This window comes from Centroberyx affinis, unplaced genomic scaffold (genome assembly GCF_046629955.1).
Source record: "Centroberyx affinis isolate AG114_WGS23_722 - 3 ecotype Tasmania unplaced genomic scaffold, CSIRO-AGI_Caff_v1 ptg001013l_1, whole genome shotgun sequence".
Taxonomy (NCBI): Eukaryota; Metazoa; Chordata; class Actinopteri; order Beryciformes; family Berycidae; genus Centroberyx; species Centroberyx affinis.
This window is the reverse complement of record NW_027279575.1, coordinates 580075-595963: the sequence shown is the minus strand read 5'-3', so window position 1 is coordinate 595963 and position 15889 is coordinate 580075. Positions and strand designations below refer to the sequence as shown.

The following is a 15889-nucleotide window of genomic DNA, read 5'->3' as shown; positions in this document are numbered from 1 at the left end:
ATTTGCTATCTGCCACTTCCTGTGAGCTTTGCGTCTGCATCTCTGCCAACAAGCGCTTGCTACAAATTCCACTGGATTCCAGTAAGTGGTGTTTGACAGCTTTCCTGGGCTTAACGGGAAATCTCTCTTTGGGGTGCAAGATTATAACCTCTGCAAACCGCTGGTCAATGGAAAAGTCCTAATCCACTCATAGGCCAACCACTCCCTGGTGTAATATTGGCTCCAGGAGATATGGAGGTGGCCGATTTGACCAAAAACAAATAAATTCTGTGAAGAATAAAATAAATCCTCTGGGAAACAGCATGTGGGGAGAGGAAGAATATTTTGGTCTCTATTTCCTTATAGTCACTTTTGGTTTTACAACGTTATGTTACAACTGAATTCAGCACAGTGCAAGAGAGACCAGAAAATGCATGTAGACCCAGTTTGCCCCCTCTGTTGAACTCAAAATCAGTGGTTTCTATTAGGGCGCCCCCCCCCAGAAACCATGGCGGTCATTTAGTGTAGGGAATTAGGCCCCGTCGCATACTTTTTCATTAACTAATTATTCTAGTAGTGTAGAGTCACGTGTTCCCTATAAATGCCTTTTGTATGACAATTACATTGCCATTCCACAATTACAAGGGGCCCTCAGAGAAGCTGATGACGACTTTTACACTTGTGCTTGGCCTAATTGTTATAAGAAAGTCCTGACAAAAGAAAGGTCCTTTTAATTCTCTGACAAAACACATATAGTGAACTCATGCACCGGCGCACCGCAGCAAAATAAAACCAAATGGGAAGCCTTTCATGTCTCTGCAGCTTCAGTTTATAGCGGGGTTTATGCTGCGACTGAAAATGTCATTGTCATCGCTGAAGTAACGGCTGGAGGACGGCTCCCCCTCTGAGCCCGCCACCCGCCGCTGTCACCTCCAACAGAAGGCGTAACTGAGGAGGATGTGAAGAAGAAACTGGACAAGCGGAGGAGGAAGGAGAAGAAGAAAGGAGGGATCCCACAGAGCAGCCATAGTCCAGCTCCAACGGAACCCTAATGTGCCCTTTGACCTCCACCGTCAAACAACCCAGAATGCTTCCTATTTGCAGTTCCAGTGGAGTTCAGGCTGCCGGCAGGGAACTCGGGGGTTTGGCAACGCCGCCTGTCACTCTTCCGTCTCCGCGGAAATGTCTTCTTCCTCTACGCACCGAGGGGAAGCTTGAGGGCAGACACCCAGACCGACAGACAGACAAACCGCAGGCAGCCCGATGCTCTGGAGTTGAAATAGCAGTTCAGACTTCTCACAGGAAGTCGTTGCTCACTGGGATGCTTCACTGCTCAGACACAACAAAGCAGGCTTTTTCAGACGCAAACACACACAGGGAGAAAACTGTGGGGTGAACCGGAGGCCAAGAGCAGGATGAGAGTTGAAATAGGGTGTGTGTTGACTGTAAATGCAAATTATGTGGGATTCATGTCCTTATGCTGCTTGGAAAGAGACGATGTTGGAGTAAACAATCTAATAGAAAAGTGGTCTCAGATAAAACATTCAACGTATTTATGAGGAGTTCATTTCCAAAACACAAAATATCCATTTTGAAAAAAAGAAAAGAAAAGAAAAGTTCATTCAGTGTCTTATACTGTATCATTGCACTGCATGTGAGGTCCTGTTGCTGCCCTTGCACCATCTGTGTTAGTGTGCACTCTGACTGTCTGCACGTTGTCAATGTCTCTGCACCAATATCTCCAGGTCAACATCTTGTACATTCATTGTTCTTGACAATTTAAGTGATTCTGACTGTGACCCTCCAGACCCAACATGATTTAACTGTCTCTCTAGTATTTCCTCTTCTCTCTCCGTCTATCTGGCTTTCTCCGTATCCATCGTGTCCGGCCTCTAAGCAGTACAAGAACCTCCCTGACCCAATTGAGATGTCAGATTACTGTTGTGAAGTCAAACGGGCAAACAAGCAGTGTGTGTGTAACGGATCCATCTAAACATTCCTTTGTGTGTGTGAGGCCCCGGCGAGGTTCGGTGTGCTGCAGACACAACAAAGGGAACCTGTGTTTGACAAGCAGCCCCATGCCAGACCCGACCTGAGGCTGCCAGACAAGCCCAGGACGCTCTGAACCCACCTGAGGCTGGTTTTTGCAGCTCATGCAGACATACACCTACAGACACACAGATACGGATGTACAGGGAGAGCGAGAGAGAGAGAGAGAGAGAGAGACATACAGACTCTTGCAGGTACACATATACAGAGACATGTACACACAGATATACAGATATCACCTTAGCTTATTGGTAGAAATGGTAGGAATATACAGACAAACACACAAAATTGACGCGCACACACACACACACACACACACAAGGAGAGAGAGAGAATTAAAGACATACACACACTGATTTACAGTAAGATCTACATATACACAGGCACTTGAACACACAGGTAGAAATACACAGCCAGAGAGAGACACACACGCATACACACACACACACACACACACACGCACACATATACACACAGATAGAGAGACAAACTAATACACACACATGTAAGGGAGTGATTACTGAGATTTATAAGTTTTATTTATAAGATTTATAAGAAAACGTACAAAATCTCAAGGAAATCTGGAGTTCTGTGGCATAATTGGTAATATCACTGTCACAAAGTCAACAACATACAGAGCTTTACTAGTTTTTTTCTGCACTTTAAAAGCGCAGCACAAAATATAACCATTGCATACCATGAAGTGTTGCCATAAGCTATGACGTGGTTTGAAGGATGACTGGCCAAACTAATTGCTCCCTCATATCAACAGCGTATCTAAACCGAATATCATTTCACATCAGCCCTCCTGAAAAAGGCAGTGGCGTAAGGAAACACTTTTGTGCCGTTTCAAAATACCACAATCTATCAGGCCAGTATTAGGCCTCACTGTATAGCTGCCAAGCCATTAGTGAACATGGGTGAAAGCTACAGATGGCCTTTACATATTACATACTCAGTGTTTGATGTTGGGACCGTATATGAAAAGACACCCTGACAGTGCCAAAACAGGAAAACCACATTCTTATATCCAAACATATCAGTCCATTGGTATAGAAACCTCAATCTGCCAAATGCAATGTTGGAGATAAACAGTGTGGATGGATTGAGGGGAATGGCAGATGCAGGGATGGAGTGGAGGGTAAAACCACCTACTTTTTTTTTTTTTTCTTTTTTTTTTTTTTTTTTTTACATTTTAGACATTGAGCTGACGCACTTATCCAGAGTGATTTACGGTGAGTGCATCAGTAGAATAAGCTTAAATTCTTACATCACCAAAATTGAAAGCAACCAATAATGAGTGCAAGGGTCAGAGAGTCATAATGCCCTGATAATATTCCTCCGACCAGAGAATGATCATGTAAGAGCAAAGAGGTAGAAAAAGAAACGAGGAAGAGTTTAGCCTCTTTTTGAAGCTGATGTAAATTTTTCATCGTTTTCATAATGCAAGTTTCAAGAAAATATCGACTTTTCGAGACAATGAAACAGATCGCGCCTCTGAAAATGCAGTTGTCATTTGTTTATATTGGCGGGTGTTCACCTTTTGGTGAAGACAGTCTGGAGTCTGTGGTTTACCCACCTTTTTATTAACCACGATATCACTGAGTAGAAAGCGAGAAGCGGGGGAAACAGACTTCTACCGGTGGTGTGAACTTGCTGCAATAGCTTCGCTCCAACAGCATGTTGGTAAAGCGTTTGTCTTCGTGACTACTATTGTTAAGGATATGAAATAGGGTTCGACTAATATCTCTGTGACCCTGATTGGAATGCTAAAACATTATCAATTGCCGGAGGAGAAAACATGGGGCAAATATATCAGGTACATTTCTGAAATTCTAGTTGATTTCTCAATGAACTTGGCCCTTGTTTTCCTGAGTGCGTTCTGAGGCCAAGCCTTCCTCGTGTGTGTCTCTTCACAAAAGCGAGCCTCAGAGTGTGGTTGAATGACAAGGGGACGGAAACACACGCTGTTTGAGCTGGGTGCAGTGCAAACACAGACAGTGCATGGGTCATTGTGTGGGAGAGAGAGGAGAACGAACGACCCACTCACACGGCAAACACTCCCAGCTGTTCAGAATGAGGTGTGTGCTGCGCGTATGTGTGCGCGCAAGTGTGTGTGCGCGCAAGTGTGTGTGCGCGCACGCGTCCGTGTGCGTGCGCATGTCCATAGCTGCGGTCAGATACAAATACAGAGCCACACCTTAAGTCAATGCTCTCTGTTTAGCTTTCACAGGTATGTAAACTCTTACGCCAAAGCATGCATTTGATGTATCCGCAAAGTTTGCCCAAAAGGGGAAGAAAGTTAATACCTAATTCAGCTTTGCAACGTTATCTCATCCATATACCTGCCTATTGAAGTAAACATGCTCAGAACATTCACTAATAGCTCTCAGCCAACGCAACCAGTGTGCTGGAATCTCTGTGGCAAGATGGTTGTTTAAAGTACTATAGGCCGTGTTGGAGTGCGAAGAGCACTCTAAATGTCATAAAGTGAACCTCATAACTTACTGTTTTATGTCCTTTATGCTTTATTATTGACATTTTTCATAGTCATACTGCCTTTTTGAAAACAAAACAGCAATTATACAGATGAATTGTTGCTTCTGGACGTAGGGAACATGTCATGATATTAATATTTCAGATGAAATCCCATCCAAAGTGCCAAATTGACATGCACTCTGTCTGTTCTCAGACCTTTTCTCATATCCTCTGGCTTATTAAAGTGCAACAGAGAGTATTGCTTGTATTCGCTCCACTGCACACAAGGTCTGGGGCCTTTGCTACAGACACAAGCCATATGTCTGTCAGATTTTATTGTGAATGTAAATGCTTGGGTTCCATTTTCTGACCAAGGAGATTGAATGTGGTTTATGTTTTTTGGTAACGGCAATCGTTTTTTTTTTTTGTTTTGTTTTTGAGTGATGAACTTCCATGTGCCTGCATTTAGTGATTCCCTGGCCTTAGCTTTGCTTCTTGTCTGCTATTAAGTCGAACTGGACTCTATCCATAAGAATATGAAAACAGCAGTAACGAAACCTTAATGCACTCCACCGTCTACCGCACATCCCCAAAACACAACACACATGCTTCTTCATGGACGCCCCATTCTCATTCCATCTGACAGGCCCATCCGCAAACTGTGGCACGATGGCCTCCTGTCCATCTGATTTCAATTGGAGCATCTGCATACAAATTGTTTCTTCAGAGCAGTCAAGTCTATCCGGAGGATGAATTAAGAGCATTGATTCTTTATGACTGGTTCTTCATGATAGACCTCATAGGGATTTAGAGGAGGTACATGTTTATATGTGTGACGGAGAAAGAGTGTGTCACAGTGTGTGTGAGTGTGTGTGTGTGTGTGTATGTACACTAACTATGAGTTGGCGTGTATGTGGGTGGCATATCTGAGTCCGGATATTGGTGCACCCACAGTATTGTTACGATGTTGAATGTTATGGTGATGATGTTCATGATTATAGTAAAGCTCTGGACATAATCTAGTTTTAGTATAGTCCCCCACATAGAGCTAACTCACTGTGTTGGCTATTAAGTCTATTGTTTCTGACATTTGAGTAGGAAGACATGAAGAGATTCATCAGCACATGTTTTTGAAATCATAAGTTTAGCAATAAATATGAAAATCGCATGAGTGTGCAGACATATTTTCTTTTTGGATTTCATTGTGACTCCAGCACATTAGCAAAGATTGGCCGAATGAGCCGCAATGTTTTCAACAAAAGACACAAAGTCAGAAAGGCAAACCCTCGGCCCTGTTGTCTTGTCTTGTGCGGCATTATCGCTGATGGAAGCACTGGTTACAAACTAAGATCTGCTTTATCTGACTTCCCTCTCAGCACAAACATCACAAGGTTCTGACAGAATCGGTGCCTGCTGAACTATCACATACAGTGATCATTATACTTTGTGTATGCACACACATAAACACACACACACAACTACAATCACACACAGATCCGCATGAGCCAAGCCTAGACACATGGCACAGTAGCAACACATCCTAATCTCAGTCATTCTCAGGCCTCTCCAACTTGAAACTGGACTCTTTTCTTTCCTCTAAGCCATTTCATTCATTTTTGTAAGTGTGCTCTTGAATAGAGCTACGGCTTTGGCGTGGCGTCCCAGACTGTCAGATTTTGGTAAATCGATCCTGCCTCCCTGTTCTGTCTTGGAGCCCTGGCCTGATCAGGAAAACACCCATGACAGTTTGGCTAGCGGCCTTGCTAAGAAGTGAGCCCTATTTAAAATAGCAACATTGCAAATTAGTGTTTGAAGGCTTTAACATGAGAAAAAACACCGCTCTCCCTTTGAGTTTCAGTTCAAACTTTATACAAGCTCCCGATGTGGCATTGGACTCTGGTGAGTGGGGCCAACCCTCAGAAAAACCTGCTTTCCATCGAGAGGGCATGGTGCGGCATTTCAGCCCGGGCTAATCAGCCAGTGAGGAGAGGGGTGGGATACATGTGGACCCAGTCTGGCAGATCTACATACATGTGCGCGCACGCACACACACACACACACACACACACACACACACACACACACACAGACGGGCTTCTAAGGGCCCAATATATCAGAGGGTATGGTGAGGAATTAATCAAACCACACCCCTTTCCCCTATCCACAGCTGTGGCTGAACAGGAAAAAGGAAAAGGTCAATCCCATTGGTCAGGATGGGAGGACTGGTAGGGTTAGTTTAACCTCTGACCTTTGAGTGGAAGCTGTGGCCTCACAGTTAGATGTACGAGGAGACATCTGATGTCCAGGTCAAAAAGGTCACTTTCCCTCAGCGTACATCTCTGAATCTTCATTTTCGGGGACCAGCCCCCTTTCACCACGCAATGTTCAATGGCCGGCCAAACTAAATCCCAGCTAATTGAGGGAAGTGTTAAGATTAGGGAGAACAGAGAGAGTTAGAGGGAGATGGCTGATGGAGACGGGGACTTTGGGGAGTGCATAATAGCCGTTTCCCCCTCTTGCCTGGGGCCCAGTGTAGATGTGGTGGACCCAGCCCCAGACGCCACTCCATGGTTTGGCACGCTCTGCATTTCAGCCCTCTCACTGTTTCCAGCTGAACCAGCTCCCATGCAAACACATGGGTAACCGGTGGGTTTTCTTATTTAGTTGTCGGTCAAGAGTACTTAATAATATTCAAAAAGACAGTGCGACATATCATCCCATGCTTGCCAAAAATACGATCCCCTCTTTTTTTCTCCCCTCCCGACATTTTCCCCTCCACAGTTTGGGAAGACTGCAGATGAAAAGGAACAGATATACAATGGTGCAATCTTGAAAATAGTTTGGCTGACAGTTATTAAAGTAATAGACCAGACTGAGAAGAGGCTAAGTACAGAGCAACGAGGACAGTGACCGCTTTTCAGGAGACTCTAAAAAAGGAAATATTTCATATACAATGCCCTGTAATACAGCATAAAGCACTGAAGTACAACTAGTGATGTGGCGTATGACTTAGTCAGATTGATATGTCCTCACTGACCCAAATGCTCTCATCCCCGCCTCAGCTTTTTGAAGTTAAATAAACACTGTGTCACAAGATCCTCCACATGCCACCCAAGTGCTACAGTGTGTGTGAGCGTGTGTGTGTCCGCAATGCTTCTGTCTACGGTTTGCTTTGTGAGTAGGACTCTCCGTATGCATATGTGTGGTCGTATGTACATATTAGAGAGAGACACACAGAGACAGAGAGAGAGAGAGATAGAGAGAGATGTATGTGTGAATCTGCATGCGTGTGTGTATGTGTGTGTGTGCCAACAATGAGTGTGGATGTGTGTGACATGTCTGTAATGACAATGGCGGGTGACAAATAGCGCTGACGCACATTGTCCCTGGTCTTGATCCGGCTTTAATAAAAAGCGTTGGTCCTTTGAACATTTTAATTAAACTAAACAGGACCATCCCCACCCAGGCCTCGACGATGAGCTATGTACATTTGAAGACAAACAAGACCATCTTTTACGGGGTAGACATCAAATACGTGTCTTTTTATGTCACCCTGGGTCCGCATGTTGACTTTCATTATTTCTAAAATCCATCTGGAATTTTGATGGGCATGTTTTGAAGGAAAAGGCCTGGAAACCACAACGCAGGGATGTCTTGAAACAAAGGTCTCTGCGGTTTTGTCTGTTTCTCGTGGTCAACAACAACCCTGCAGTCTCTGTGCTCAGATGGCTCATGTCTGTAATTTTAGTTTATGCCATAATTATTACAACACGTTAGCCATTTTTCATGCATTTTGTTGGAAATATGCTGAATTGATCAGGGTTTATGTGTTCTTTTAGCAAAATATACCAGGATTATAAAATTTAGTGAAGAGCCCTTTCAGTTTGGACCCATTACATAAAAACACTGAATCTAAAATTAATTACAGAATGACAAGTGTTATTACAATTACACTTTAACATATTACACTGTATTGTCTTATTTGTATTCTGAATCTTCTTATTGGTATCATTTCACAATTAAATCTAACACACATATAGCTTTCCTGACATTTAAAACTTAAAATGAAACCATAAAAGGTAAAAAAGGAAGGGGAATGCACCTCGGTACTATTCTGCACAACCCCGTCTGCCCAGCAGCTCAGTACCAGAGGGTTATCTCTGCATGTTTAACCAGATCAGTTCAACAGTGTCCAGTTGCCACCAGAGGGAGTCTTCTCGGCAAAGAATGGCTCCCAAAGGAGTTGACTCAATATTCTGAACATCTGCACAAAATTCAAATGACCCTCACTCTGGGCCCAAGTAATGGGAAAATTAATGTTTTGTTTATGCTGTTTTGTTCATGCCTAAAACTGTTAATCAAAGTGACTGACAGGACTGCACTGACACATATTTATCACGACGCCCAGTTCGTTATTATTAGTCATTATTAGTCATGCAATGGTAATTTTGCATTCGTACAGCTGGAGAGCCATTCCTCGCCCATTACTTGACTTTATGGGGATTACTGTTGTGGTGTATCCGCCGGGGAAGGGGAGCCCGTACTGGCGGGGCAATGCCCAATGTTGCAACCTACAAGCAACAGCCTAGTCTGGACTATAGGCCTATAAAAGGCCGTTTCACTTCGTTCCCTTTAGTTTTCTGTACAACAACTACACGTGTTCAGCTCAGTCCCGAAGCCCGTCCCATTCCCTGCATATCCATGCTGGAGGAGGAGGCGTGTATAGCCCTTTTGTTACCTGTATTAGAGTACCTGGCTGCAGTAAGTTAGTTACATGGACTGAGTTTAAGATGTCGTCAAAGGAAAGAAACAGCAAGCGATGTGCAAAGGCTCCAAACCAAAAGAAATCCACATGGTTGGTAGGGAATTGCAGTAAGTGCAAGTAGGTTTTTACCTGCAAGCCAGGCAGAGCAAATGGGAATTGTTAATTAGTCTCTACCGTGAAAGTAAGGACGAATAGCCCTACAGAGGCACTTCCTCCGAGAACTCATTCACCTTCCAAGTCCGACCCTCTCTCAAGTTTCATTTTGGAGTCCTTTACCACCTTTCAGGTCATCATCAGCATCTCACCTGTACTCCTGGACCATGGATTTCACACGGTCGAAGATTTCAAAGGCGCTTCAACTTGATGTCGTGGAAAATCGGCGGTATACGTGCATCTGGAAAGGTTAGGAAACCTGCCAATGTGAACGGAAAGCGTGACCACTTTATGTTATAGTGCATGGCCTCTGCACAAAGTGGTAACGATCATGCACAGACCCCTCCGAAAGTGGAGTTTCTACGTGTTCCTGTGTTTTGGCATCATATACCTAAGACTTGGGTGAGTCTTAAATAACCAATAATTAGCATCGATTACATGTGTAAACTGTATTCTTCACATGCGCAATACTTGTTTGTGAAATTCATTGCTACACTGTGATACATTTACACATTTAAGGTTTTTACATCTAGACATCACCTGCCCTCTGACCTGATTCACTTGAGCATGATTTACAATATCAAGTTTTCAGCAGGTGTATTTTAAATGACGGTTAAACCTTGATATCCATACGGCTGTACTTCTGGAATGCGTCGTGCGTAAAAGTGGGTTATCGGATATTAGGCTTAAAGACAACAAGGTCGAGTCGTATTCATTGTCAGTATTTTGTTCACCTCATGAGAGTCTGGTTGCTTTGTCGCACAAGATAATTTGAGCCGCTGTCTCCGCTCCAGATCCAGCTCACCCCTGCATACCTTCATTAATAGCGGCAGACTGAGTTGTATTTCCACATTCCATTGCCCAGACTGAGTTTTTACCTGTTTTGCAATACCTCACCTTGATGCATAAACACAGCTAGAGGACTTCTATCCCCTCCTCCTCTGCTGCCCATACAGCAGTGGCTCTCAAACAAGTTCATGTTACGGACCTCCAAATAGACGCACATTAGGTTACTGTCCCACTTCCCATAAGGGAAGTTTTTTGTTGTTGTTTTGGTATTGATTTGCATAACTGTCTACACTGTGCGTGCATGTGGAGATTATTATTATTATTATTATTATTAGCCTATTCCCATACATTGTCTACTTGGAGAAATTTCTAGTGAATTGAACAGTGAAATTAAGGACTTCAAGGACCCCTGGGGGCCCAGTTATACAGGTAGGTATGCAACAGTAGCAGACCAAGCGAACCTAATGATTTGGGAATAGGATATTTTAAGCAGGGATGCAGTGGAGGGTAAACTCACCTTTTAGGCTGTCATGAATCTTGACCTAAATTCATAGTGCAAATCATTCCAAGTCAAATTATGTTATATGAAGGTGGGGTAAATACATCTATGCTTTTCTGAAAAGCTAACAGTTTTCTTATATTGGTAGTTGTTTGCGATAACCTGGAGGTCATTTACCCACTTTTTTATGTGCCATCACTGTACAGCACTGATTATAAGACTGATAAGAGACGTTTTGGTTCAATTCTCCATGAAATATTTCATATTATAACTTGATATATTTTCATAAAGAGGTCTAACCATGTATTGCATACAAGCAGCCACAGGTGGGGTCCAGGCCCAAAGGAGTATCTGCGATAATGGGAAAAAGGAGTGATAAAGTGGAGGCTTTCAGTCTCTATAAATCTTTCAGGCTATTGTGGTGATTACATAGACTTGATTCCAGCGGCCAGTATTAACAAAACAAAAAGTGTCATTACTCCCTATAAGCACCTCGTGTGGAGTGAACCGTGTAACTAACTTCAAGTTCCAGAGATGCTCGTATCATATGACAGTAGCTCAAATAGGGGGGACGGCACATATCTCTGTGTTTATCAAACCAGACCAGTTAGCTCATTCATTCCTTCCACCCCCCTTTTTACTCTGGGAAAATCTTTCATGATACCCTCCTCATTTACAATGACTAGAGCCTGCAGGTGATGAGTGACAGTCACGATACTGAAGCGACAGAAGCCCCCCACTCCCTCAGCTCAATAGCAAAATCCTCCTCAAGTATTTTGTCTTTGCTCAGATCAAAGCCTTGTGCAATAAAAAAATATATTATTTTCATAACTACACCCTCAAGAAGAACTACAGCAATCTTATAATAGATTTGAGAAGGATACTATACAAGTGGCCCTGTCACAGCAAAGTCCCAATATATTGTATAGGAATGTTATAATGATGAAATATCATAAAATACGATGAGAGCATTATATGAACTCACTACTGTGTACCACAGACAGACTGTGCCTATAGTAATAATATAGCAATATTATAGTGATACCATAGGAGATATAAAAATACCATTAAGTACGATAATGCCATTATAAACCCACTATTGAGTACCACACTTATAGTATAAGTCCCTATAGAAACATTTTAGGAATATTATAGCGATATCATAGGACATAAAGATACCATAAAGTACGAAAATGTCACTGTAGCCCACTAGTCCCTATAGGAATATTATATGAATATTATAGTGATACCACATGAGATAAAAAACAAAATAATAATAGGTTACATATCCTTGGATATCACATAGACACTACAAGTCCCTATAGGAATATTAGGAGTATAGTGATTTATTGTTAGGGCTATTGACTATAGTATAAAGGCTTTTCTAGGTTAATGCAACAGCAACTTGTTGACTCAGGATCACACATCTTGCAAAAGAAATCGGGGTGTTGATTTTTTGCACATCTAACTGTGATGATGGTGTGAGGTGGAAGCAGCCAGTGTCTATGTTTGTTTATTTTTGGTCGGGTGGGGGGTTGATGAATGAAACCTCCTGTCTGCATGTCCAAGGGGGATCGGATCAGTGTCACCCTATTGTCCCGTTGTGGCAAAGTGGGCGGATAACAGTGTCTCTCCCTGCCCAATGGCAGGCACGACTCTCATGAGAGTGGAGAGAGGCACTTTTCTGCCATGCAAAATCCCTAAAACCATCATCATTCCGGCTCGGGAACCCACACTACTCTGTAACAGCCTCCGCCGCTGAGAGATGACAGAGCCAATCTCAGCGCACCCACGGCCCTGGGAGCTTGGAGCTGCGTAGACGCACCGCACCAAACACGGGAGACGCACACCACCTCTTTTTTGATTTTGTGCAGAGGAACTTAAAGCCGGGAATTAAGGGAGTTTTATCCCGTCCTCGTCTTCTCACTCAATCCGAAAGTGGCCATTTGCTCAATGTCATCATGATCATCTTCTCGTCGCGCAGTGTACTGCTGTCAGTCTACTATCCGCAGATCTTCCTTATCCTGACGAGTGGCAGCTACCTGTAAGTTTGATCCAATTAACGGAGTCCTTAATTAACTTCAGTGTGTGTGCGCGCTCATCATCAGCAACGCAAAGACGCACGGGTTTGGTTTTCCTCCTGAGTAGTCTGCTTGCCGGATATTTCCTCATCGGGGTATATTTCTTTCTCACAAACATAAAACGCAGGTTGTTGGATACATTTGTTTAGATCGCCGCGTCGGTAGAATGGGGAGTAAGGAAATACTTTAAATTGATTCTTCATTGTTATCAAACTAGTATGATTTATACATAGACCCGACGTAGTAACAACGCCAGCGAGTGCGCACATTACGCAGTAAAATCGATTTGATTCGCAGATATTTTTCCCTCATACTTCTTAATGTTCCACGAACGTAGAATCCCACTGAGAAGGATCACCAGTGGAAACATCGCCGGGAACACGATCGAGTCCACGTGGGAATAAACTAATTAGGTGAAACCTGAAAGCACTAATGTGCCTTCTGCAGGTGGATGAGCGAGTCTTGTGGGTAAGAAGTGATGGATTATATTTAGACATCATATAACAAATCTTTTCAAAGAACGGGAAAAAACATTTTGATAACTGCAACATGGTTTCCTTTTGGCCACGGAGTGGCAGAGATGTTCAAGACAATTAGATGCTGAGATTTTGTCATTTTTCCTTTAAGGAGAATATACCGAGATATGGGGCAGCTTTTACGCATGCGAGCACGGTTACCTGTCAGAGCCTGTGAAGGATTACCTGTATGCATTACATCATCTCTGTCTAAATCTCAGTGTTTCGAGGTTATCATGTCAACCCACATCTTAAAATATCTTCCTGCAACATACATGTGATTGACACTATAATGTTCTGCGGCTTTGAATTAAACGAGAATTACTCTTGCAGGAGAACATTGGCTTTCTTAAAGCTTCCAAAATAATTACTCAACCATGCTCCCTCGCTCCTTCCTCTGCTGCCCGGAGACCCCAAACCTGATGCTGAAATAGATGTGGTTTTTGGTTTCAGTTAAAAGTGGGCTATACGGCTAAGTTTAGTGATGGTTTGCGCATTAAAACTACATACCATTGTTTGTTTTGATAATTTAAATATGCTCTCTGTTCAGCGTTCACCGTAAAAAATGATATGTTTTAAGGCGAACTTTTAAATGTGGATTAAAAAAAGAATGCGATGCCCCATCCTCAAGTATCCCGCACTTCTTTCATCGCACAACTAATGTTTTGGCATGTTAAACTCTCAGTGAAATTTGGTGAGCTGCATGGGTGGCAAATGAGCCTTCAACACAAGGATCTGTCCATTGAGAGCTATCGGGCTATTGCACACCTCACACTCCAATACCGAGGAATTTCACACCTAATGTTCCAATAGCAATAACCGGACCATTTTCATGTTCTATTTATATCATTTAGGCCTAACCAGCGTTCATTTTGGAATATATTTAACTTTGAAAACAGAATGAATGTGAATACGATTTTATTATGAATTGCTAAACTGCTTAAGCCCGTCTCAGCTTTCAAGTTTATATGTCTTATAGTTGTAAATGAGCTGAGAAGGGGAAAAATCATATTCAGCACTAAAATAACTAATTTTCTGCTCTTGGAAAAAGAAGAACACATTAATCGACTTGATTTAGTTAAGTTGTGTCTCTGGCATTTTTGGGTGCATTCCTTGGTAGAAGATGCATGCCTAAGAGCTTAATACTGTGTCAGTTAAGTTCAAAGTGTTCCATGTGATGGAGTAGGTGGCTCTGAGTGTACAGTGTGCCATGGTGTGTAAGACCCTACAGTTTCTCTTTAGGCTTCATACTGTAACTTCTCTCCTCTTCTAACTCCTCACCACCGACACTGACATGGATGAAAGTTTAACCCCCCCCCCCCCCCAAAAAAAAAAAAAAAAAAAAGTAACATTAGAATTCATTAATGCCTGCAAATTTCACTCATGTATTTTAACTTTGGAGAGGGTTTCTATTTCTCTGTTGGAACTTAATGTTGAGTGTTTAGTGGGATGTATTTTTCTTTGCATCGCCACGTACATTTTAGTTAGTCATTAATACAACATATAGTCCTTACAGCATGTTTTGTCAAAAAATTTAAATCCCTAATCATGAGGGATAACAATTTGTATGACCTTTGGGTTAAGAAGTGAACCTTAAAGTGTCAAAGTCCTTGTGCACACTCAGTTTAACGTGGTGCTGCTGGATCCATCAAACAAACATCAGTGAAAAGAAATCAGGGGATCACACTCAGAAATTAATATCGATGCATTTATTGCAAAAGGCAGGGAGCAGACAACACAAACGTTTCAGGCTACAAGCTCTCTTCAGTGTGTCTCAGAAACTGAACCTGGCCTCTGAATTTGAGAAGCTCAGTTACAAAGTTGAGTATGCAGTATGCACTGTATCTGTGCAAGGCTCAAGCCTGGAAAAAATACATGCCGCTGTATTACCTAACAATTAATACAGAAACCCTAACTTCTTTCTCTATCACAGCTGAACTCAATGTTGAACGGCGTTGTCAGTAATCAAACAAGCACTATGTGTTTTGCTTTGCTTTGCTTCATACATTAGGACACTTATACATGATACATAAATCATTTATACTTGATACCCCATGTTTTGCAAAACATGGCGTTCACCAATTGCAACTGCAGTAGGTAAACAGAGCGATTCTGTGACGTTTTGTAACTGTTGAGTCTTAACTGGGTCTGTATTGACGGTCTGTATATCTGTGACTGTGGGCGAGCTGTCCCCAAGCTGCTGGCATACACACAGAGTCAACGCTAAGCAAACAGAATCGCATTTGTGCACTTTGATGATGCAGGGATTTAGAAGCTTAGCTGTGGAATTCTCTGTTTGGCGTTGTCTGATGGTTTGGGTAGCCTGTGTTAGACAGTGATTCTTTGAATTAGCAGGTGAATGACGTGACAAGGATGGGAAGTTAAGAGTGGTGTTTATCAAACTTGAAAGTATCAATGTGCTGTTTTATGACTCCTTAAGCTGCACACTAAAACATCAGCGACTTAAATGACTCAAAGCCATTTCATTGCCAATGGATTTATGTACTCAAACCAGTTCTATTCACCCTTAACATTCATTATGCAAGAAAGTGAATTTCTCCAGTTGCACATTATTTGTCTT

At 42.6% G+C, this 15889-nt stretch overlaps 1 protein-coding gene across 2 annotated transcripts in view; it reads left to right on the top strand.

The window, feature by feature from the left end:
- The first annotated feature begins 9733 nt into the window (after positions 1-9733).
- Positions 9734-15889, top strand: part of LOC139646893 (protein Wnt-7b) — a 29334-nt gene continuing 23178 nt past the window's right edge. Inside the window, exon 1 of one of the 2 annotated variants that reach the window (XM_071522671.1) lies at positions 9734-9826. In XM_071522671.1, coding sequence (XP_071378772.1) covers positions 9756-9826 — 71 coding nt within the window. In that variant the 5' untranslated portion in view covers positions 9734-9755. Of the gene's footprint in view, positions 9827-12665; positions 12757-15889 lie in introns of those variants that run through there. The other variant, XM_071522672.1, reaches the window with a different exon arrangement.